The following is a 25,245-nucleotide window of genomic DNA, read 5'->3' as shown; positions in this document are numbered from 1 at the left end:
TTGTGCCTACGGATAAAAATATCCGGAAGTCAGCCACAGTTTTGCCTACGGATAAAAATATCCGGATCCAACTATATTCTGGATAAAAATATCCGTAAGTTAAAACAAACTTACGGATAAAAATATCCGGACCCCAAACTCCCTTACGGATAAAAATATCTGCACCTCTCAAAAGTCACTTGCGGATAAAAATATCCGCAACTCTCACTCACTTATGGAAAAAAATATCCGGAAGCATGACGTACCTTCGAATCTGGTGCTCTGCCTGCGATAATGGAGGTCACGGTGGGTGCAGAAGAATGGAGAAGAACGTCGCTCACGGTGGTTGGACAACAAGCTTGCTCACGGTGGCTGCACAACACGGTGGCTTACGGTGGCTCGGTGGCTGCGGCAGGCACAATGGAATGGAAGAACAAAAGAATAGGGTTGGTGCAGGTGCATATCACAATTATAGTTTTCAGAATTTCATTAAGGGTATATTCGTCTTTTACTATTAAGTGATTGGGTGCCAATTAGAATGTGTTGGGTGCAGGGAGAATGTGCCCTACAATAAATAAGTTTTTTTCAAAATTTCTTATAGAAGACCTTAAAGGCTTCATTCTTGTGGGCAAGAAATTCAATCCATGTCAATCTAACGTAGTCGTCTACAAAAAAAAAAATCATATATATATATATATATATAATAGTATGCCCAATATTTATTTTACAACTAGATTGATCAACATACTAAGAGATTTATGAAGAATTTTAAGAAGATTTATTTATATTTACTTGCTGCTAAAATGGTGCTAAAAGAAACATCAAAATTTGAGATGTTATTTCTAAATAAAAATCAATTATAAGTTGACTTGCACCATTACTTGAATTCAAACTGGTTTACTGTTACTTAGATTCAAACTGGTGTGAAGACAAAAATGATAAAAAATTACAAATAAATATTACTGTTCTAAGAAGGAAGCAATTATTGCATTAAGTCTGAGACACAATATATAACTAGTTTTCATAAGCATTCAATTATCCACATCTCAGACTCATTATATTATTTATTTTTATGCAAGTTGTTGATTTATTTGGCTTCATTCATAAAAATGAGTGAAAAAAAATGATAAAATATTTGCAAAAAATTCCACATATAAAAATATATGGAGAAAAGTATTTGGAATACTTAATATATTTTAGTCTCAATCTACCTAACACTTCCCTTCACACTTATTTTATTTTACTATTTAAGTTGTAATTATTTGTTACTGTGTTTATTGTTATAAATGTCTTCTTCAACTTGATTCAATCTCTGCTTCAAGCTGCCATGGGAAATTCGCACACCAAAAGACGTGATGTCGTCTCTCCGGCGTTATCTAGAAAATTGTCACCGCCACCACGACCGTCGTCGTCGGAATCATCACGGAAACCACCGCGAGAGCCACCACCGGCGCAACACCACGGCTCTGGAAAATTATCTGCGAAAGAGAAATACGCTCTGATTCCTGATAACTTCACTTCGCTTGAACAGGTTCTTTGCAGTTTCACACTCTTCCTCCTTTTCAATTGATAGATTCAAATTGCCTTGTTTCCTTCTTCTTCTTCTTCCTCTTTTTCGATTCGTAGATTCAAACTGTGTTGTTTTTCTTCTTCTGTGAAAAATCTTGTTGATGAATTGCAAAACAAAAATCATTTTTCAAAAGCTTTTATTTTATTTTTATCAGTATTTTCTTAAAATAATTGTTCGAAAAATTATTTTTTAATATTTATTTTTCAAATTTGGGCGTTGACGAGAAGATGAAAGGTTTGGCCGCGCGGAGTGGATAATATCATGTGTCAAAATCTTGATCAGTTCTTCTTTTGCTCTGCTTTAAATAATAATAGTTTATTATTATTATTATTATAAGATTATTTTTTAAACTAAATATTACTCTATTAAAAATATATTAAAATCAAAATATTTAATTCAAATGTGTTATAAGTTTTTTGATATACTCTTAATATATATAATTTTTCTTTTCTATTATTTTCCATTCTATTATAAGAAAATTATTAAATAAAATAAAAATTTATTAATAATAAAAACTAATTTAAATATCAATAAATTTTTGAATTTTTAAAACAATATTAAATTAGTTAATATAATAATTAATTATTTTTATATTTGAAATTGTTTTTTATTTAATAAGTTTTTTATATTATGTTATTTTAAGAATAATTTATTTTGAAGTAAGAGAATTTTCAAATTAATATGAGCTTTAATTTAAAATTGTCTACTAAAAGAAAAATTCAAAGTGAAAAAGTAATCAAACCAAGTTTTAATTTTTTCAGAATTTTTTAGTAAATTTAAACTAGTTTGTAATAAAGGAAATTTAAATATTAATTTGTTGTAGTTTTCCACATTTTACAAATATTAAGCATTAATAATTAAAAGTTTACGTGAAGGGACCTAAAGCAATATTAATTCATAAAGTGAGAATGTAGTATAGCTTAAAAAGAGTCAACGGCATGCGTATTTAGAAATTATTTTAGATCAAATTATTTATTTTATTATTTTTCTTAAAATAAGAACACTCAACTCAAACATAAATCCTTTAATTTTTTAAATTAATTCTAATTGAAATCAATCTTACAAAAAAAAATAGTTTCATTCTAAATAAATTTTAAATTAATTATGCAAACGTTTTTATTGCATAAAATGTTATATACCTTTTGTAGTGCTTTGTATTAATAGCCCCATCTTCCATTGTACTCTTGTCTGTCTCAGTATAGTTGGAGGTGTAACTGCTATTTAATGTGAGTAGATTAGGGTTTTAAAACAAGATTTTAACCTAATAATTTTTTATAATAAAAGAAAATTTAAAATATATTATTTTGAAAATATTGACTATACAGACACTTGTATGACATCTATATCAGTGAAGTGTCTAATTCAAAAAGTATTTATTAAATTTTTGACTATTCTAACACAATTTTAAAAAGAAAAAATACATTAATTTTTAAAAAATTTAAATTTTATTGTATAAATTGTTATTATGATTATAAAATTAAGAAACAAATCTTTGTGAAACAATCATGAAAAACATTTTTCTGTTCCAAAAAATAATCTGGAAGATACTTGTACACATAAATCTTTATTGTCCCGTGTCCTACATTTTATAGATTTTACAGAATATGTATCTCTGTATTCATATCGTATCTGTGTTTGTGTTACATAGAATATAGAATATAGAATATAGAATATAGAATATAGAATATAGAATATAGAATATAGAATATAGAATATAGAATATTGAAAGATGAAAATCTTATATCTTCTCAAGTAAAACATGTTATAAATAATACATTTTATACCGTTGAATATTAGTGAAGATACCCTCTTCTTTAAGATTTGATTCTTAATAATATTATTTCACACATGGAATAACTCGTAATGACAGTAATTAATTATTAAAATAATCTGATTTTCATGGTTATTCAAAGAATATTGTTAATGTTATTGATCTAATTTAAAATATCACCTCAAAAACATGTTAATTAGGTAAGCTGTTGAACTAAAATTCTAATTTTAATAACCTAAAGAAAAAACCTATAAACTGTATTTAAGTTTTATCTTTTTAAAAAGTTCTACAACTAAAATAGTTTTTTTTTTTTTCTTTCAAAACGTAATCCGATTTTAATATCCACTAGCTAGACTGTGTTTGTCAACAGTGAGGAAACGCGTTTTGATGATGAAAAAGTAAAAAGAATAATCATAATCTGTGCACTGGCAAAGTAGTGTTGGAAACTTTAACATGGAAAAAGAACTACAGACTTCTCAACTAAGAAGTACTTTTGAAACTATAAAGAGAAATAAAACTTTAAATTACGACTTGCATAAAAGTTGTTTACTAGGGATGAGCATTAAAAATTTAATTAAAATAAATTAATGATAAATTATTAATAAATAGTTCTTCCATTATTTTTTAAAATATATTTTTTAATGAATCATGAAAAACTTGAGGAAAGAAAAGTAGAGAATGCATGTGAAGAAAAAGTTGCTAACTTAGAGTTTATTTATTTTTTAAATAATATTTTCTATGTTAGACATCAAATCATTATGCAACTTGACATCTAAGTTAGAATGACATCTCAACTAACAATAATAATCATTATTATTAAAAAAAGAAAAAGAAAAAAATACAAAAATATGAAAGATTATATCAAAATTCCATTTTATTTATAGAATAATTTAGAGTTTATTTATAAAGAACGATTTTATATAATTTTATTGATATAAAATCTTATATATAGTTTTTTTTTTAAATTTTTTATTAATAGGTATATATTATTTAAGTATCGTTTTTGTTAGATTTTTTATATATAAGTTTTGATCTAGTTTTTCATATTTGTTTGAATTTTTTATTTTATTTTTAATAATATTTTCTTATATGGTAGAAGATGATTATTGTTATTTGAAATGTTATATAGACTAGTTGAGATGTCAAATTTTATAATATTATCTAACATAAAAGTTTTTATAATTTTTTTTTCATTAAGTTCAAAAGGAAAAAATATTAGTGAATGAATAAAAAAACAAAAATGGATTTGTAGAAAGTACAAATGATAAAAATTTAATGTGAATAGCTAAGTTGGTGAGTCACGTGTTCACATGTGCGAGTTTTTAAGCTTTCTTAAGTGGGACCACTTATGACTTACTGGATGGTGCAGCATGTTTTGTGGTCTCAAAACATGTACATTTTTTATTATTTCGTCAAGTTTCAGTGAAAAAAAAAAATTACTTTATCAAGTTTTTAAAATTATTAGATTTATTGACTGAAACTAAGTATGATTTAAGAATTTCAAATTATATAACTTGTCTATATTTTCTGCATTTCATTGAAAATTCAAATTGTGCAAAACGGGATTATTTGATATTTTATCGTATTTACATTTTATGAAATATAATTATAATTATAATATTTATTTTATTTAAATTTTTATGTACATGAGCATGTACACTTTATTTTTTATATGCTTATTTAATAAAATAAGCAAATTTATTTTTTCCTTTTGTTTGTCTAATCTTCCTATTTTGAAAATAAGCACTTTTCTGCTTGTTTTAATAACGATATCCCGTTTACTTCTTAAATAAGCGATTATTTTAAAGTTATGTATTTTGTTATGGAAGAAGGAAAAAAGAAAACTGTTGGTAGTGGAAATAGCTCAAACACATTCACTTAGATGGTCAATATTAGACGGTCTAGGAACTTTAGAAAGATTTTTTTTAGTGAGTCAATCTTCACACTGTTCATTATATCATCTCCTATGGGAATACTATTGAATCTTAAAGTTCTTATAACTAAACTGGTAAATGACATCAAAGATGGTCTTAATTGAACTCATTATGTGAGCAATATTTATTAGTGAAATTTGGTTTTGTGACTATCCTAGGCTATTTATCAGTGTGTCCCTTGGAAAGTTTTATGTTCATTTTACCCTTATGCAGGTTACAAATGCCTTGAGGAACGAAGGTTTAGAATCATCAAATCTTCTCCTTGGAATTGATTTTACCAAAAGCAATGAATGGACTGGTAAGTAGCATATAAAAAAAATTAACTTGGTAATTTTATGATCAACTGCAATCCGTTTAAGATGAAATGAAGACATAATTGAGAACTAAAATTGGCATGGAAACACATGGTTTCTGGTTTTACATTGGATTTGGTTATTATTTCCTTTTGGAATGATTTCTTTTTGACTGTTTGCCTACAAAGCCAATGCATCCATGTTGTTATTGAAGGAAGTGTCTCATTCAACAATAAAAGTCTACATGCTATTGGAAATACACCTAACCCCTATGAGAAAGCCATCAGGATTATTGGCAAAACTCTGGCTCCCTTTGATGATGACAACTTGATTCCTTGTTTTGGCTTTGGTGATGGTAAGGCCTAATCCTTATTGCTGAACATGTATGGAAGAAAGTTAGTTTTTCCAATATTAAAATACTTCAACTTCTGTATCTAAACAGCCACCACTCATGATCGAGAAGTGTTTAGCTTTCACAGTGATCATTCATCTTGCCATGGATTTGAGGAGGTTTTGACTTGCTATCAGAAAATTGTTCCAAACTTAAGACTTTCAGGTGATTTTCATCTCGGCTTATTGTGTTCTTATTTCAACCATTTAGCTCAATATGCTGTAATTGAGTAATTGCTGATTAAAGACTTTTCTACCTGTTGAAAAACATTTCAGACACTAAGTGTTGTTGAAATACATTTGGAAGGCTGAAATACGCTATCCGGTCACAATCCACAGTTTTGCAATTTTTTACTGGAGTAGATTTCCAGGCTCAAATAAATAAGTTTCATGGAATCAAATTTCATCTCAATGACATTAATGCCACATTTTAGAAATCAAATAAAATTACTTCTCATTTATTATATTTGAGTTCAATTTTATATTATTGTCACTAGAAAGTTAAGACTATTTTATTGTGAAAAAAATTGACTCGTGCACAATGTTTTGGATCAGATACTCCATGCATTATTACATAATTTTTTCTGACAATTTGAATAATGATTGCATTCTGCACACTATATTATTTTTTTGTAATTTTTCAGAGTCAGAATGGATCAATTTAGTAAAAGATACCCATCCTCATTTTATTAAATATGTGACGTAGCTAGAAATAATATATTAATTTTCATTCCATAAAAAACATAGTCATAGTAACTGAGTTTATGCATAATTCAGTCTCAAAATCGGTTTGTATGGTCAACCCACTTATATATTATAATTTGATTTTATCTCTAATAGACGCGAGATCTCTAACACATTTTATGTCGAGGAATGAAAGCTTGAGATTAGACATTTGTGGATAGTCCAATAGGAACTTGATAGTGGGTGTCACAATAGGTAGCATGTAGACACATGCATTTGAACAAATCATAATATGGCATGAGTTCTATTCTACTTTTTGAAAATAGAGCATAGAGCATAATATATGCAGATTGGTTCAAGAAAATCTTGTTTAGATTCCTAGATTGTTTAACTTGTTTTAGAGCATTTGGTAGAAGGTATGCACCTTTTAGTGATGGTGAATAGTCTCAATAATAGCGCGTCTAGTGCTTTAGCATCTTGATTCGAAGAATATTGGCGATGATGAGGATCAGGCGCTCTATTGTTGTCTTTGTTGCCTAAGACACATGATTATTTTCAAGAAACTTTGTTGTATGAAAGAACGACTCTTTCTCTTTAGGAAGTTCAAGCAGCTTTAAGCTCGAAGGAGTTGTACAAGAAGTTTGATGTTAAGGCATTTAGTGCTGGAGACGACGTTGTAGTAAGGGGAAGAACGTCCACAAGTGATAACCGAGGAAAAAGGAGGTTGAAGTCAAGGTCCACAATGCTGGAGGAGCATTATCAGACGTTTCAATTGCAAAAAGGAATGTTTTACCAAAAGGTTATATCCTGAGAGACAAAAGAAGGTTAACATCTTTGATAAATTGTTTGGATTTGGTAGACTCTCTAATTTCGGTAGATCGTCTATGTCTAGTGAAACAATTACGATGGAAGACGATTATAAATCATCATAGGTCCTTATAATGTCATACATATTGATGATTGTGAGTGGATAATGGACTTTGCTTGCTCATTCCGCATAACACCTAACCATCTATGGTTCCAATAGTTTACAAAAATGCAAGGAAACTCAACTCTCCTTGGTGACAATAAGTTCTGCAAGAAAATGGAGTTAGAAACATTAAGTTTTGTTTACATGATGGAACTGAAAGAGTACTTGAAGAAGTTAGGTTTGAATGAGTTTGAAAAGAAGGGATATATGTTTAAAGGTGAGCAGGGAATGCTAAAGGTGATGAGGGGATCCATGGTAGTAATGAAGGACGTGAGGAAGGATAACTTGTATGGCTTGGAGTGTTGTAGTATTTGGCTCACTGTCTACTACTAAGAATAACATCCTGTCTAAGACTAAGATATAGTACATGAGGTTAGGTCATGTAAACGAGAAAAGCTTCTTTGAGTTGAAGAAGTAAGGCTTGTTTGAAATTGACAAAATTGACAATTCAGATTTTGTGAACATTGTGTCCAATGTAAAATGTGAAAAATCCAATTTAATATAATAGAGAATGGAGGGAAATCTAGACTATGTTCATGCTAACTTATGGGGATTGTCTCAAGTCCATCACACTTTGGTGCAAGATACTTCCTGTTGATAGTTTCAATTACTAAAGGAAGTTATGTGTCAATCCTCAGAAGACCAATGATAAAGCCTTTCTGACCAATGATAAAGCCTTTAAGAATTTCAAGAGTTGGAAGCGTCTAGTGCGGACCTAAATTGGTAAGAAGGTGAAGAGGTTCAGAACTTATAGAATTCTGCTCAGAATTGTTCAACAATTTCTGTAAAGAGAATGACATGGCAAGGCATGGAACGGTATTTTAGACTCCTTAATAGAATGACCTAGTAGAAAGATTCAATAGAACCATTTTGGAATGAGTGAGATGCATGTTGTTGATTGCTAGAGTTCTAAAGGTGTTTTGGTTTGAAGCTACTGCTACTACTGCCTACCTAATTAAAATATGTCCCTCAATGACGCTTAAAATAAGGACTCCTAATAAAATCTAGTTAAGGCATTCTCCTAACCTTGAAAATTTACTAATATTTGGCCATGTTGCCTATGCTCACATAAGGCAAGAAAACTGGATGTACACGTTAAATGCATGTTTCTAGGATATCCAAAAGGTGTGGAGGGGTACCGTCTATGGTGTCCTGAGATAGGATTTAATAAGTGTATCATCATCTAGGATGTTGTTTCTATGAAATTGTAAGCTAAGAGATTGAGGTGAAGTCTATAAGAGATGGTAAGAAGCCAAACATTGAGGTGAAGTCTATCAGAGATGAAGCGTTCAGTTTCTTACAAAATGAAAATTTAGGTGATATGGTAGAAGACAAACAATGAGCTTCTGATGAAAACAGACGTGTGATAACTACATTATTGCCAAAGATAGAATGAGGGGAACGACTAGAGCTCTGGAAAGGTATGGATGTGCAGATTTTAGTGCTTTAGCATCTATTGAGATTACTAATGCAACCAAGTGACTTTCACTCTGAAGTAGGAAACACTGTTCAGGTGACTTCTAGGTGCATTTCACAGAAGTTAGTTATGATAATTATGTTGTTATATATAGGATCCTATAACGACAATTAATAACTAACTTTGAGTTAAAATATCTGTGTATAGTAAATTCTGTCGTGGAAGTATATTGAAGTTTGTTAATATTTCAATTGAACCACATTATTTTTTCTGTGATTCTTTCATGTTTTTCCTTCTGCCGTTTATGTTTGCGGTATCATCATGTTATCGAACTAGTGTTTGTGTTGGTAGACGCTTCAGGCTATTCCACAACATAAGACATGAGGTTAAAAATTGGTATGTTTTAATTCAGTTAGGAAAGGATGAACTAGAGTAATCAATCTCTCCTCTTCTGAAAGCAGTGATGATTCATAGTTTTATTCAATGAATTGTGGAGAAGTTCCATTTTATCTTGTGTTTGTGTTAACACTACAAGAATGCTTATTTTATGGAATAAATCATTGAATGGAATCATCATTAATTACTAAGATAAAACATAACACTCGTAAACTTAAGGCTATAGTCATGGCTGAAGAAATGTTTATGTTTTTGTTTGAAGGACCAACTTCTTACGCTCCAGTGATTGAGGCTGCAATAGACATAGTTGAGCAAAGTCATGGTCAATTCCATGTGTTAGTTATTATTGCAGATGGCCAGGTAAATAATATTACTTTTGTGTGTAAGCATGTGATACAATTCCCATCTTTGTATAATTTTGTTCAAAATTTGAAGGTTACAACAAGTGCTGCCTCTGAAGACGGAGAACTAAGTCCACAAGAAGCAAGGACTATCAAAGCAATAGCTGATGCAAGGTACATGTAGCAAATTGATAATTAAAGCCTAGATGGTTATCGAGATTAATTGCTTGTTATTATAAAAAAGAAATATTTCCAAAAAACAAATTCAAAAGATTATAAAAAAAATTGAAGTCAGAGTCATCTATAGGAGAACTATAATCATCTTCTCTCCAATATAAGAGAAGTATTTTGTTGAAAAAAATGGATTTGTTCAGCAAGATATGGTTCTGAAGGATCTGCAAACTTAATACCTTAAAATTTTAGATTGACCGTGGTATCAAACTTATTTATGTTAATTGCTTGTGGCCTATTGATAGGAATCTTCCTAGTGTTCTACCTCTCCAATTCCATAATTTTCTGTTTTCTACTTTTTCTGATGTCAGTTCATATCCCATGTCTATTATTCTGGTTGGAGTTGGTGATGGACCTTGGGATGACATGAAGAAGTTTGATGACAAGATACCGGCTCGCGAATTTGACAATTTTCAGGTATGGAATCAACACTAAATTGTGAATAGCAGCAACTTCTCTGTTTGTTATGGTAAAATAATCTCTCCCCTTTTATGCAGTTTGTTAACTTCACTGACATAATGTCTAAGAAATCAAGCTCCTCTGAAAAAGAAGCTGCTTTTGCTCTGGCTGCACTAATGGAAATACCTTTCCAATATAAAGCAGCCATTGAACTGGAACTACTTGGGTTGGTCCCTTGTATACTTTCATTACATGAAAAGTGAAAACATTTGCAACTTACTTTTGTCCATTTTGGAGATAGATTTCTTAGAAGCAAAGTGGTTTTCTTTCAGGTGACTATTTGTTACAATTTCTGTTTGATGGTTATTTATTTGTTTTTTTCTTCTTCTGTCTGTGTTTTGGACAAAAGCCGAGTAACAGGAAGGGCAAATAAAATTGTTCCAAGACCTCCTCCAGCCCCTTATTCTAGGCTTGTGCCACCAGCTCGTGTTCTCAGCAATATGCCAACTTTCATGGATGATGAGAGAAATCAAATGGTATATATAAGATTGAAACCTAGATGATTCATTATATTCTCCTTTATCACTTTCTAGTAAGTCAAATTACTAAAAAAAGTAACATGTTTTGGGTACTCCCCTGTAGTTAACACTTTCCCAACTTATTTATGTCACTAAACCTCTGGATTTTGAGTTGAAGGGAACATATGTTATAGCCACAATTTTGACTACGGTTAATAAGCACAGAACAATACCTAAATTAAGCATGTTAATAGAACTTAGCACTTCTTATTTTAACTCAAACTTCAAGAGGATGCAGTGACATAAAAAGTTTAGTGTGTAAGCTGAAAAAAGTGTGATTGATGCCTGTTATATATATATATACATTAAAAAATTCTGGGTGGAGTAACAAACCTGAAAGCAAGACCATAAAATGCCTGAAGACAAGATTTTGTTTGTTTGGGTAGCTACTTAGCAAGTAGCACAATGATACTCTTTTTTCTCTGTAGGCATGTGCTATTTGTCTGACAAGTAGAAAGGATTTGGCCTTTGGATGTGGTCACATGGTGAGCCTCATTAACTCTTGGTCCTTTTCTCTTCTGTTGTTGGATAGTTTATCTATGATTTTTAACAATTTTGGAATGCAGACCTGTAGAGACTGTGGATCCAAGTTAAGTAACTGTCCAATATGCCGTCAGAGGATCACCAATCGTCTGAGGGTGTTTTCTAGCTGATTGAAGAATGGAAAACCGTGTACAATGTGTGTTTTTAACTAATGATATGTTTAGACAAATTCTTTCTTAATTATCTGTTTAGATAAATTTTTCCACAAGAAAAGTAAGAAAGTAAAAGGAATTGAGTTTCTTTAATCAACTTAGCTCTTCACCTCTTGAAAAAGTTGGCAAGAGAACTTGTAAGAGTTCATGTAAGTTAATTTAACACATGAAAGAAATTCAATTTTTTAATTCTGTACATGGAAATATTTGTCTAAACAGGGTTAAGAAGATAACTGTCTTTTTGAACATTGATGGTTTGGTTGTTTGAAGAGTGCCCAAGAATGATCACAATGTTGCATGGAAAAGGTGGTTTGACATTGTAGGGACGGTTTAGGAGTTAAGAAAATTGTGCATGTCTTGTTAGTTGTTCAATTTGTGCATGAAAGTGTTTTTTGATTGAAGAAATTTATTTTAGTTGTTTGACAATGTAGATATTGTTTATATGTATGTTGAAATTTGATGCATGGTTAGAGGATTGTGCAAGATATTCAATGGCGTTGTAGCTATGGATCATGTTGACCATGGCCAATAAGAAGCCATATAGACCCGAATTTATTAAAAACCAGTCTTTGTGATTGGGATAAGTTTATGTCTTAGAGTTTCTTCAGTTAGCGGAAAGGTTAAATTTCAAAAGTCATAGATGCATTAAAAAATCCAAATGACATTTGCAAAAATTCTAAAGAAATAAATGAAAATACTTTAGTTTTTCAGAATTCTTCACAATTATAGATAATACTACACGTATACCTAGATCGAGAATAAAATAGGTGATCCATTTTGTTCATATCTATTATAAGATGGATTAATAGATTGGTATGTGATTTTTCAATATTTTTTTCAGTTTTTGTTTTAGACTTGTTTATGTAGTTAAAGTTATTGACAATTTTTTTAACACTAAAATAAAATATAAGAAAGAAACATTGAATCAAATTTTAATATTCTAATAAAATAAAAATTAATATCTAACATAATAAAATAAATATAAATAATACTTTAATAAATCAAATAATATATTAATTTTTTTAATGTAAATAAAGTTTTATATTAAAAATTACTCACGTTGTTCTCTTGTCATATATCTCTACTCATATATAAAATCTTGTAAAATTACTAACTTAAATTAAAATACTAATATGCACAAACTTTCATATAAATATTATAAAAAAAACAAAACTAAGAATTTAAAGCCAAAATAAAATAAAATAACTATATTTTTTTAAAATATATATAATTTACATGTTGATGGTATAATATTATATTTGGTGTGTGCAAGATTTCAAGTCTGTCTGTTATTTAGACAGTAAATAATCAATTTACACTTGGAAATTATATTACGTACCTTCTCATACTCAGTTTTTAAAGTTAAAAAATTAATTTATATATATATATATATATATATATATATATTTATGTTTACTACTGTTACTGCAAGAGGTTTCTCTCTTCCAGATCTTGCTGTGCTGTAGTTGATGGTTTCTTTTGTTTCTCCCTTTCAACTTCAAAGGAAATTGAAAAGAAAAGGGACCACATGGCAGTTATAGTAACGTAGACCTTACACACAGTTCTTCAAATCCTTAAAGTACCTCATCAATCACAAAGCAAGACTCTGGAAATTGTGCATGAAGACAAATGTTATAAATAAGAATTCTGGGTGAAGACAATTGCTATTAATATGCAGTTTTGGAGTCAAAGTTCATTCACCCAAGTTTGTTTGAGCACAATTGCCTTCTCAATTTCCCCTTTAGCTTCCAAAGCAAGTTAAATTAGGATTTTGGATTGGTCTATGGTCCCCACATGCACCTCAAATTTTCAACCCACCTTCTCAGAAAATGTTCACACACACTAAACTCATTCTTTATTCTACATTTCTAGACCCGTTCACCCTTTTGTTTCTTCTACGTAATTACACTCTCAGCATTAAAAAAATCAAAGTAAAGAACTCAGTGAAACAACATGGAAAATCATGCAAGTAAAAAAGTAAACAAACACACATGTATATATAAAAAGAAGACCTTCATCTTCATGTTCATCCATGATTCCAAGGCTCTCCCACCATTGTTTTTCCAACTTTCTCATCATAGAGCTTACCCCTTTGGATCTTTTTTTCTTTATCAGCACCCCTTTGGATCTTACTCACCAAGTTTTGGATTTTGGAATTTGGGTGTTCCCAAGTTTTGGAATTTGGATTGGGTAGCTAGATGCCTGCTTATGGGGCATCATTTGACCTAAAGTGGCTTCTTGGGTTGCTTGGTTTGGGAGAAAAGGGAGCACCTATTTCTGATGATAACAGCATCAAGACTTGGCTTCAGATATTGTTACTCACACTTGTGATTGGAATCTTGTGGATTTTGTATGAGCTGACAGATGACAGAGAAAACAATCACAATGTCAATGAGGTTGATGAGTTGGAGGAGATGGATCACCCCACTCATGAGTTGGACCATTTTTATGAGTCTCAGCAGAGAGAGCAGGAGCACCCCAATGGCGAGTTAGACCATCACTTTGATGAGGAAGATTCTCACCGGGCCACCGTGTCCGGTGGCAATGATGGGAGGAGACACCGTGGCTGTGCCTTCTGTGGAAATTCCAGCACCACAAGGTGCTCTCGCTGCAAGGCTGTTAGATATTGGTAAGAACAGTGACATGCTTTCATCTATTTTTTTTTTTAATTAAATTTCAATATTCTATTTTTTCTTCTTATTTTATCATCTAAGATTAAGAGAATTATTAAATAAAAATTAATTTTAAACACTAAAATAATTGATTATTATATTAATAAAATTAAATATTATTTTATATATTAAAAAAATATTAATATTTAAATTAATTTTTAAATTAATATCAAGATTTTAGATATCAGAATCTATAGTTAAAATTTAAGTAACCAGATACTAATTTAAAACTTATTTATCAAAATAGAAATTAATTTAAATAATAATATTTTTTTAATCTTTAAAATAATATAATATAACAATTAATTATTTTTAATATTTAAAATTAATTTATATTTAATAAATGATAAATTCATTAATTTATTTATTTTTTGCTAAAATATGTTTTGGCCATTTATCTTTTTAAATGTTCGTTTTGTCTTTCAACAGTAACTTTTACTTGGTATTCTCCCTTTGATGCAGTGATAGTTTTCAATTTTATTTTGAACTTTTTTAATGAATTCTAGTCAAAACCTTTTCCAGTTAGATTTAGGTATATGAAACTTGTGGAACTCAATTAATATTTGAAGATGATCATGTAAATCACATAAGAAGTATAAAAAGTAAGTTACATGATCAAGAACTAGAAAATTTCATATCAATTTCTCTTATGTTATGATGCTCTATGGATTTTTTTTAATTATGCTATTCTCACCAACTTTATTATTATCTTTAAACATTAGCAGAATGTCATAATTATAATTTAAATAATATAATTGAAGACACATTACGTTTCAAATAAGTAAAGAAAAACTTAAAACTGTGTCCTGGAATAACAAAAATCACATTGTTTTAGAAAAAAAAACAAGTTTAATTCAAAAATTGAGAGTTAGATGGTTAATATATTTTTTAAACTATATTTAAAAGGTTTAATTAAGTTTTATTTATAAATTTGAATAGTTTAAATTAAGTCACTATTAGATTTTTTTTTCTACTGAGTATTTTAATTTTTTTTATTGAATATTTACCGTTTAATTATTTTATTAATTATGTGACGTATTATATATCTTGTCTCAGTCAACTTACTTGTTTTCATATAGTAATATGAAATTTTTTGTTATATTTTGTGATTAACATAAAATAATATTATAATATGTAAAATCACAAACATCTTAGTATTATTTTAGTTAAAAATTTGGATAATAATAGATTATATGTCATTTACAACATCTTAAAAGAAAAAAAAAACAACAGCTTCTCAATTGAAAAAGTATAAAATATTTTTAGTACTTAATAAAATAAATTTTTTTTAATAAAAATCAACCTAAATTTCTTCTCAATTGAAAAACTATAAATATTTTTAGTACTTAATAGAATAAATCTTTATGAGAGATCTAAATCTTAGTGAAGTTTATTTAAAATTACACTGATTTATTTGTAAGTTTCTTAACTAAATACTACATGTCACAATATCTTAGTTGCAGATTCAGTTCTTTGAATACAAAGAGTAGTTTAGTTATTAACAATTAAATTATATTGTAATTAATAGGAAGAAAATTGTTTATTAGCAAGTTATCATTTGAAAATTTAAGAACTTTGTAATTGACAGCTACATGTGACAAAATTTTATAAAAATATTTGTGTGCAGAAATTGGCCCACAAGCACATCTACAGCTTTAAAATATTAATCTTTTTCAATGCAATCTGAACCAGGAATTTAAACAAAAAAAATGTTAATAAATTAAGTTTTTATGAATTATTTTTTAATGTTTATTTTTCATGGTAGATTTGATGTAATGGTTTATGAAGTTTTGTTAATATATGGGTTTTGGTCTATTTTTCCGTATTTTTATATATTTTTTTTTTCTTTTGTTTAATAATATTTTTTCATGTGATGGTGAATGATTGTTGTTACTTGAGATGTCAGTCAAACTGAGATCTTAAGTTGCATAATGATACCTAACATGATCTTAAGTTGCATAGTGATACCTAACATGAAAGCTTTTATTTAAAAAATTAAGTTTTTATGAATCAAACATCTAAAAAGTGAAGCTTTGTTTTAGCTCTGTGAAATGCCAAATTATGCATTGGAGATCAAGGCATAGATATGAATGCTGTGAATCAGAGATTGCAGCAGATGAAGAACAAAGAACTGAGGATGAAACAACCTCAAACCTTGTTGAGAGTTCTGAAATGGTAAGGTTTCTATCAGAACTATTTATGTTTAATGTCAATTTTGTCAACTAATTAATATTGTTACATATGTTAGAATTTTGTCATTTTCAATAATGTTAAATAATGAGACAAATAGAAAAACTTTCATAACAATATTCAACTTCATTATTCCAGTATTACTATTTAATCAGTAAGGAAAAAAAATAAAAATTGAACCAATTGACTTGTAGTTTACAATTAAAATGATATAGTGCATGCATCATCCCTAAAGCACCACTAATTAGTAAAAAGAAAATGACAAAAGTGAAAAAATAAAATATTAAGAAAAAATTATTAAATAAAAACTAGCTAATTATAGAAACCAAAATAATTAATTACTATTTGACTAAATTAGAGATATTTTATAAACTATTTTTTTTAATTTGATTACTTGATGAAATCAATTTGTGTGAACTTTTCTATAAATATTTAAAAACGTCTTACATAGGAATTCAAATATTATTATTTTGTGGATTTTTTTGTCAATTTTCAATAAAAAAATATAATGAAATGATTTGTGTAATTTTTTCTATAAATATTTTAAATTTAATGAATTATTCGCAAAAAAAGTTTTATTAAATATAAAAAAATCTAGTAAAGCAAATCTTTTCCACAAACTTTTGTAGTTTTTAATCTATTATTGAAACAGTTAATTTTTTTGAATTTCACCTTTAAGACGTCTTAATTAACCCAGCAAGATTTGGTGAAACTATAATTCCACCTACTATTGAATTATTATTGTTGCTATATTAATCACAAATATCTAATTTTAAACTCCAAAATTTTGAATCCCAATAGTGTTAAAGATCAAACATAATAATAAACAATAAAAAAAAAAGAGAAATCCATTTTAAAGACAAAAAATAATTTGTTGTATAGTGACTAAATTAGATACCATTTTAGAAACTAAAAAAAAAATTGATATCTAAATTAGTTTATATTATTGTTAAATAGTTTCTAAATTGGTATCTAATTAGCTACCAAAGTTTTAACTACAAATTATTTAGATTCTAAATTTGGTAGCAAAAACCTTGGTAGCTAATTACATACCAATTTAGAAACCATTTAACAATAATATAAATTAATTTAGAAACCAATTTTTTTTAGTTTCTAAAATGATCTCTAATTTAGTCACTATAACAACTAATTATTTTTTGTCTCTAAAATTAGTTTCTATTTCATTATTTTCTGGTAGTGAAAATATATATCTTAAAAATTCGATTTGATAAGTTTTGAATTAGAATTTAGAATTTGAATGTATAATAGTATAGTTTAATCTTTGGTTAAGAATGTTAAGTTGTGACAGGAGAGTTCCCATGTTGAAGATGGAGCATTGTGGACTTCAGAATCAGACATGGCAATGGAAGTTTCGAGTAATTTGCATAGTTGTAAAGTATGTGGAAGCCCTAGTACTACAAGATGTCCACGATGCAAAGCCATTCAATACTGGTTAGTCTCAAACTTTCCAATTTTCAACTCACTATAATGTCATTACTAATTCTGGTTTTAAATTTACCATCATTCAAACAAGAAAAATAAAGAGTGTTTATTAATGTTAAGTTTAGATAAACTGCGTGTGAAGCTCAGATACTCCTCTTAAATAGCGTGTTCCTGTGTATGATGTGTATCGGACACTAACATGCATGCGATACATAAAAGTTCAATTCAAAAGATATATTTTAGGTTTATGACAATTCTAACACCGTTCTAACACAATTTTAAAAAGGATAAATACAATGATTTTCTAGAAACTAAAACTTATTGTATAAGTTTATATTATGACTATAGAATAAAGAACAAATCCTATATATAATTAGGAATATTTAGATTATATAAATATTATTGAGAATGTTTTTATTTAATCTCTAAATTTTTTTAAAGTTGTTAATTTGTCTTTAAATGAATTTAAGCTAAAATGTCTTTTTCAATGATGATGATCGAGAAAGAGATGAAATGTCTTAATGAATTATATTTTCTTTTCACTTTTTAGATTTTAGATAGATGAATTAGATTAATTTTTGTTATATTTGACTAACCTTGTTCAAATGAATCTTGATTGTCAATTTATATATTTTATAATGATATAGTATATAAATTGGTGTCCTGGTGTCCTATATTTTAAAGATTACATGTGTTAAAGTGTTTTTGTCTGTGTTGTGTTGTGTTTGGTGTCTGTGTCTACATTTTGTATTGTGTTGTGTTTGGTGTCTGTGTTTACATTTTGTCTACCCTTATAGAAACATGGAAAGTTCCCTGTAAGAACATATTTGTATGTATAAAATCTTCAATAATATAACTTTTCTTTTAACTTTTGTTCTTGTCATTGTTGCAAACAAACTCGCATAAAACTTATTACAAGTTAATTCATAGTATGGAGTGCATTTTATAAGTAATTGTATAAAATATTTAGATTCATATTTTATCTTTGAATTAAATTTCAAATATGTAAAGAGTTCTGATTCACTGATTACATGGATGCAGGAAAAATGTTTACATTAATTCCAGTTTCTTGGAATTAGCTTCATGCAGTTGCTGGGTTATCAATTTTTTTCTTTCTTTCTTTCTTTTTCTTCCAGCTCAATGAAGTGCTTGATTATGGACTGGAAATGGCATAAAGTGGACTGCATTGCAAGGGTGGATTTAACTCCAAAAGAAAGACCCAAAGATGTAAATTTACTCCTTGAAGCCAACATGAAAATGTCTAACTATAGATGATGTTATAGTTGATGATGTTTTTACCTACTTTCCTCACAGGTTGGAATGCTCCAGAATTCATATGAAGAGGAAGATAATGTTAAATCATCTGGTCCCCTTTCTTTAGAGTGTCATCCAGGTTTAATTCCTTTTCACCTTTTAAAGTAACTTTTCATTATATTAAGATGTGAACTTTAAGCCCAACTCAACCCCATAAAACTGGCTCATGAGGTTGAGGTCTACACCCACTTATATACAATGAAAGGCTCTAATCTCTAGTCGACGTGGAATCTCCAACACTTTACTTTGCTAAGATTGATCAGAAACATTTCCCAATATGTACAATTCCAATCCTTCTTTAATTGTTAGTATTCTGTCTTTTTTTGATGTTGCAGCAGGAAGCACAAGCCTCAAGTCTCCAATTGAAGCATCACAGGTACTATTGACATAATTGTGACAAAATAACAATATAATCTCTTACTCTCTTTCTGTCACACTTTCTTCTATAAGATGAGATTAATGCAAGTGCCAACAAATATGTAACTTTACTTCAACTTTTAGCCCTCTTTAGTTAAATTTCTTTATAAACCTCTATAAGAGAACAACAAAAAAAGAAATGGAAATGATTTTCTTTCATAAACTACCATAAGTTGATTTATAAAAGCTTTTTTCATTTAACTTCTCTTATGAGAGTTTGTAAAGAAATTTATCCAAACAGGATCTTATCAGGTCTCACTTCTAGAGGGACCTACATGAATTTCAACCATAAAAGAAAGTGTGCTTGAAAGAAAGTGTGAATGAGTGTCTCAAATATTTAGTTGTGACAAAATGTATGTTATAATGAAGGGTCCTACCAACAAAGTGTTATTATATCTTATGGATGAAGTAGCAAAGTCTAGGTATGTTTTTAATTCTCTCTTGATGTCTATTGTGGCTTACTTGTATAAAAACACCAAACTTAGTATTTTCTTTTGTTGTTTGTTTTAAGGAAAGAGACTTTATTATTACAATCAAAACTTGATGAGTGGAAGAATCTAGCAAATTTTGAGAGGGAAAAAAATCAAAGCATCAAAAGACAATCAAACTACCAGGTAATTAATAGGTGACACGTCCTAAGAGAATTAAGCATTGTCAAAGCAATTGAGACATTTTAGGACAACATTTCCTTCTTTTTCCTTTTTACAGTTGCTTGTGTTGAAGAAGGAAAAAGAATCAATATCAGATGCTGAAAAGAAAGCTTACCATGTGATTCATAGTTTACATAAAAGGCTAAACCACTTACAGGTCTTTGATCAATTTGCACTTGATTTTTTTTTCTATATCAACCTATTTGTGTTAATTTAACTACCACACAGAATTCAGTGCAAGAAAACAATACAGAGAAGAGAAAGCTAGAAGAATATGTACAATGTTTAGAGGTCTGTTTTCTTTTTGTATTGATCTTTTTAAAATGTTTCAACTAGTATAACTTAGATGTAGTTCCTTAAACATTTTTAGTGTTTCTTTGATCAGAATTGAAATTTCATTTCAATAATCTAAAACATAACAATATTATCTGTAGTTTTCATTGACCGATGAATGAAAGTTATATGTCCTTGTTTAGAAATATTGCTCATAGGTTATTGTTTATGAATAGAGTGAATGTGCTGACTTGAAGAAATTACTGCAAGAAGAGCAAAAACGTGTTCAAAATCTTACAATGGAATGTGGCAAGAGTCAAGAGGCTGCAAAAATGGCAATGAAAGAAGTTGAAGCAGTAAGACAGGAGATACAAGAAAAGAGAGAGCATTCCCAACATCTTAAGGAGAATTTTCGAAGAGATCTTATATTTGCTGAATCTAGAGCTACAATTGCTGAGGTATTTATTGACATGTCAATTTTTCCATTGGTTGGTTCCAAATCAGAACTTTTTATTTAGGTGGAGATTCTCTGGATCTTATAGTTTTCACTATTGGTTTGTTCTCAGGAAAAGCTAAGTGAGCTTTACAAGAAAATCAGAATGTCAGATTATAAGGTGAATATCTCTTTATCTTTTCATTATGTGTGTTTCTTTGCATTTTTGGCTTGCCTGTTACACACCTTAGCATAACCTATCTTAACATAAATGAGTTGTTTTATTCAAGCATCTTCATTGTTGAATCATGTTCATGTAGACTCAGCTTTATAAGATTTTCTCTATCTAAATTCTAAATGAATGTGATTGAGTTTGCAATTAGCTTGACATCAATAACAAAACAAGTAATTAACATGAAATTGGTTTAGAAGTTTGGCTACAAGATTAAAGAGGGAAACAAAATTCGAAAAAAAGTATGTCACAGTTTTTAGCATGGCTATATATTCAAAACTCTTCTTGATATGCCTTTCTAAGCTTAAAGTCATCTTTTGATTAAATGTAGCTTTGTTCTATATGCCTCTCCAATGACAATGACTTGGCCTTTGGATGTGGACACATGGTGAGTTTTTCTGAACATTTCTCCCTTTTGTTTTTCATATTTACACATGATGACTGTTAAGTAACTAATCCTTTTGCAGACTTGCAGAGACTGTGGATCAAAATTATCAAGGTGTCCTATATGCAGGGAGCTTATCACAAACCATATCAAGTTGTTTCCTGGTTGACTAAGTTTGGTTGCTCATATAGTATTTTTTTAGTGCTCCAAATATATTTTGTATATATATTAATCCTATAACAAAGTTTTTCACCTGTTACATTCCCTCTCACACCTTGTACAACCTTTGCAACTACATAGTTTGTTGACTAGAATTGTACAGTACCACATGACATTGGAAAATAGTCAACAAAATTAATCCAAGGATCATGCAGTGTTACATGGTGTCAAATGGAAGATGAGATGCTTTACCTCACAAACTTGCAACAATTGTATTACTTATCTAGTCCCTCATGTCTTCTTTTATTCAGACAAAAATGAGCATATGTATATAATGATGTTTCATCTAATGATCCTTGAATGTAAAACGTGTAAACATTAATTTGTCTTGAACACCAATGTATTCCACATTTCCACAACAATAATTTTACATAACCTAGGTGATTTTTTCATCTGAGTAAATATATAATCCTTAGTCTGTAGAGTTTTCTGCTCCTATTGCTACTATTTTTATTACCTATGACTTGAATAAGTTTTATGTGTTTATCTTATAATTATAAACCAGTAGTTAATTTAATGGTGCTATTGATATTAACCATTCAAAATGAAAGACAATGTGTTGTTGTCTTCTCCTCCAATTTGATAAAACCCTTAACTTTAATTTTTTTAACCATGGTCCAGTGCTTCTCCTCCAACAACGATTCCTTTATTCTCCTCAAATGACCCAAACTTAGTTCAAGAGTAGACTGCGACACATGAAGAACCAAACGGAGGGAGAAGCGAACGACGATGAAGCAAATGGCGATAAAAGCGAAATACGTGTGGAGTGGGACAACGAGAGGAGCAGGAGGCGTGGAAGGTGCCGAAGGCATGAAGGAGTGAACAACGGGAGTGAATTTTTGCTACAATCTTAATTTTTCAAAATGGGTAAATAAAAAAAAGGACTCTAATATTCCTTGGAAGTATTGTGAAAGTCTTCCTACAAATATACTACACGTAAAATGTAAATTTTGTTCTCATGTTTGGTGGGGAGGCAAAGTAAGGACGAAGCATCATCTTGTTGGAACAAAGAAAGATGTTATTCCTTGTCGTAGTGTTCCGGATGAGGTGAAGGAAATATTTTTGAAGCTACTTAAAAGTAAAGAAAGAAAGAAAGAGGATAACAAATTTGATAGTGTAGAAGTTACAAGAGAAGTATCAAAAGGAAAGAATGATCTCCATCAAATGAAAATCAATGCATCTTATAAGAACAAAGAAGATGCAATTTAAGAAGTTTGTAACTGCATTTATTATAATGCATTGTCGTTTAATCTTGTAAGTAGTCCTATTTTCATCAAAATGCTAAAGGCTATTGGGAAATATGAGAAAGGTTTAAAACCTCCTTCTTATCATGAGCTAAAGGTTTCCTATTTGAAAAAAAATTATGGATAATGTACAAAAATGTCTACAAAAATATATGAGTGATTGGGAGAAATGGGGATGCACATTGATGTGTGCTGGTTGAATGCACGGGAAAGAAAGATCACTCACTATTTTTTTTGTTAACAGTCCAAGTGGTACTATTTTTTTTGAAATCTATTGATACTAGTGATGTGATAAAATATGACAGACAAATGTATAAGTTGTTGGATAGCATAGTGGATGAAATTGGAAAGGAACATGTTGTCCAAGTTCTGTTCTTGTTGAGATTGCTCCTGCATTTGTGGAATTTCTTCTAAGCACCAGGAGGGAGGAATTGCATATACCAATTAGCAATTGGAAGGATTCAAACTGTCGACTCAATCGTTAACTGACCTTTTCACGTACTGAGAGGTGTTGTTTGAGTTGGGAAATGTCTTCTATATTGCACGAGCTAGTGAAATGTTGCTTCAATGTATCATTTCCGTCTTTATAACTTGTACCAATATGTCCAACCGCATAAAGTTTTTCCTTATTATTTTGCCCAATAGTGTCAACCCAACACCGAGTCCTAATGACCTCGTTCTGTGCAGGATCAATAGGGTTAACTTCTTCTGAATTATCAACATAGGATCCAACTACAGGTCTCATTTGGGAAAGTCTAGTCTTAAAGTCTTGCTGTTAATAAGAAACAAATAATTATTAATAGTAAAAGAAATAAACAAACATTTGAATTTCAGAATAAAAAGAATGTTAATAGTAAAAGTTACTTACAAAGGTCTTCCTAGACTTTTCATCAACAAACTGGCCAGTATCCTTTCAGATATGGGTTTGTTGAACTAATTTCGGATCTGGGTTAGTAGACCTGGAATAGAAAGAAATAATTTTCAATGTTGATAATGAACCAACTCTTCCTTGCTAATTTCTGAATTTTGTTTAAATAGTTTTCTTTGTTATTGAAAAATTTGAAAAATAAACTATTTAAAACACACATAGTGTAAATAGAATATTCACATATACCTGATTTTTTAGATAACAAAATATCTTTATAAACAACTTTTTTGGTAAAATTTTCATCTTATCCTTCAAGGTGTCCCTCTTTAATAAGAATTTTTGTTGAAGCTTAAGAAACACTTTTTGATAATGTAACATATAATTGACCATGAGAGGTACATATAATTGATCACATAAGGAACTTTCGTGTTGTACATATTAACGTTGGCCTTGAGGGGTGCGTTTGGTGGCGGTACGATCGAAAAAGACGATGAAATCCTTAACGATGTGGTGTTCGGAGTAATCGAAGTGATCTTCATTGTCTGAAGCGTTCGCGAGAATCATGGGATCATAACTTCCACCTGTGCATCTAAGCACCAACAACGATGTGTGATCTTCATTGTTTTTTTTTTCTCTCTCTAGATTTTTTTTCTCTCACTCCCTCTGAAAAAAAAAACTCAGTAAAAGTTCAAAGAGAATATATCAAAAACAAAAAATTACACAAAATATTCAGATGTATACTCGCATGATATTGACAAGAAAACAAACATAGGGAGAATGAAAAAGAGAGGGAAAAAAGTGCACAAAAATACGAAAGAACAAATGTGCAAAGAAAAGAAGAAAAAATTTGCAGAGAAAAGAGAGGAGAAATGAGAGACGAATAAATATAATGATAAATAATATATAATCATAAAAAGTGTAACAAAGAAGTTGGGTAAAGTGAAGAAGAAAATGTGCATACCTAAGAAGAATGAAAGAGTTCTTTTTGTTGAATGCATAAAACTTTCTTATTCTTTTTTCCTTCATCGTTACACACTATTACACTTTTGGAAAAAATGGTTCACTTCTTAGATCCAACTTTAATTGAGAAAGTTACATGTTTAATGACATTGCGGAGAGAGGTTCTTGGATGATGTAAGTGGTTTTTCTCAACCATAAAAAAAGAAAGGGAGAAGAATGGGGTTTGAAGGAAAATGTTTGGTTGAATAAGTGAAAAAATGAGTAACTCAAAACATTTTGAATTATGTTTACAATTAC

The 25,245-nt window shown here is 29.5% G+C and overlaps 2 protein-coding genes across 6 annotated transcripts; both read left to right on the top strand.

Annotated features, from left to right (window-relative positions):
• Positions 1 to 1,023: 1,023 nt before the first annotated feature.
• Positions 1,024 to 12,118, top strand: LOC137828993 (E3 ubiquitin-protein ligase RGLG4). Of its 2 annotated transcripts, none has more exons than XM_068635794.1 (11): positions 1,024 to 1,510; positions 5,468 to 5,552; positions 5,762 to 5,902; positions 5,990 to 6,103; positions 9,667 to 9,764; positions 9,840 to 9,919; positions 10,288 to 10,393; positions 10,474 to 10,601; positions 10,785 to 10,911; positions 11,382 to 11,438; positions 11,520 to 12,118. In XM_068635794.1, the coding sequence occupies exons 1-11, from the start codon at positions 1,307 to 1,309 to the stop codon at positions 11,604 to 11,606; spliced, it is 1,227 nt and encodes a 408-aa protein (XP_068491895.1). In that variant the 5' UTR covers positions 1,024 to 1,306; the 3' UTR covers positions 11,607 to 12,118. The 2 variants fall into 2 exon arrangements, with proteins under 2 accessions (XP_068491895.1, XP_068491899.1); XM_068635798.1 differs by having other exon boundaries at positions 1,244 to 1,510; positions 5,736 to 5,902.
• A 1,173-nt stretch (positions 12,119 to 13,291) lies between these two features.
• On the top strand, positions 13,292 to 22,300 carry LOC137828968 (uncharacterized). 4 transcript variants are annotated; one of them, XM_068635766.1, is made up of 14 exons: positions 13,292 to 14,277; positions 16,363 to 16,495; positions 17,820 to 17,962; positions 19,090 to 19,180; positions 19,268 to 19,346; positions 19,606 to 19,643; positions 20,054 to 20,106; positions 20,196 to 20,298; positions 20,393 to 20,491; positions 20,563 to 20,625; positions 20,844 to 21,065; positions 21,174 to 21,221; positions 21,604 to 21,660; positions 21,740 to 22,300. In XM_068635766.1, the coding sequence occupies exons 1-14, from the start codon at positions 13,847 to 13,849 to the stop codon at positions 21,824 to 21,826; spliced, it is 1,647 nt and encodes a 548-aa protein (XP_068491867.1). In that variant the 5' UTR covers positions 13,292 to 13,846; the 3' UTR covers positions 21,827 to 22,300. The 4 variants fall into 4 exon arrangements, with proteins under 4 accessions (XP_068491867.1, XP_068491859.1, XP_068491886.1 ...); XM_068635758.1 differs by having other exon boundaries at positions 19,603 to 19,643; XM_068635785.1 differs by lacking the exons at positions 20,054 to 20,106; positions 20,196 to 20,298; positions 20,393 to 20,491; positions 20,563 to 20,625.
• Positions 22,301 to 25,245: the final 2,945 nt, after the last annotated feature.

The sequence above is a fragment of the Phaseolus vulgaris genome, chromosome 11 (assembly GCF_000499845.2).
Source record: "Phaseolus vulgaris cultivar G19833 chromosome 11, P. vulgaris v2.0, whole genome shotgun sequence".
Lineage (NCBI taxonomy): Eukaryota > Viridiplantae > Streptophyta > Magnoliopsida > Fabales > Fabaceae > Phaseolus > Phaseolus vulgaris.
The sequence above is the reverse complement of the archived record's forward strand: the minus strand, read 5'-3'. Positions and strand labels throughout refer to the sequence as shown.

What these genes read in the sequence shown, in the direction of transcription:
- LOC137828993 (XM_068635794.1), top strand. Translation starts at nt 1,307, where the DNA reads ATGGGAAATTCGCACACCAAAAGACGTGATGTCGTCTCTCCGGCGTTA. An exon ending in CAAAAGCAATGAATGGACTG is followed by an intron (nt 5,553 to 5,761) that starts GTAAGTAGCATA and finishes TTGTTATTGAAG; the next exon opens with GAAGTGTCTCATTCAACAAT. An exon ending in TTATTATTGCAGATGGCCAG is followed by an intron (nt 9,765 to 9,839) that starts GTAAATAATATT and finishes CAAAATTTGAAG; the next exon opens with GTTACAACAAGTGCTGCCTC.
- LOC137828968 (XM_068635758.1), top strand. Translation starts at nt 13,847, where the DNA reads ATGCCTGCTTATGGGGCATCATTTGACCTAAAGTGGCTTCTTGGGTTG. An exon ending in CAAAAGAAAGACCCAAAGAT is followed by an intron (nt 19,181 to 19,267) that starts GTAAATTTACTC and finishes CTTTCCTCACAG; the next exon opens with GTTGGAATGCTCCAGAATTC. An exon ending in TTCTTTAGAGTGTCATCCAG is followed by an intron (nt 19,347 to 19,602) that starts GTTTAATTCCTT and finishes TTGATGTTGCAG; the next exon opens with CAGGAAGCACAAGCCTCAAG.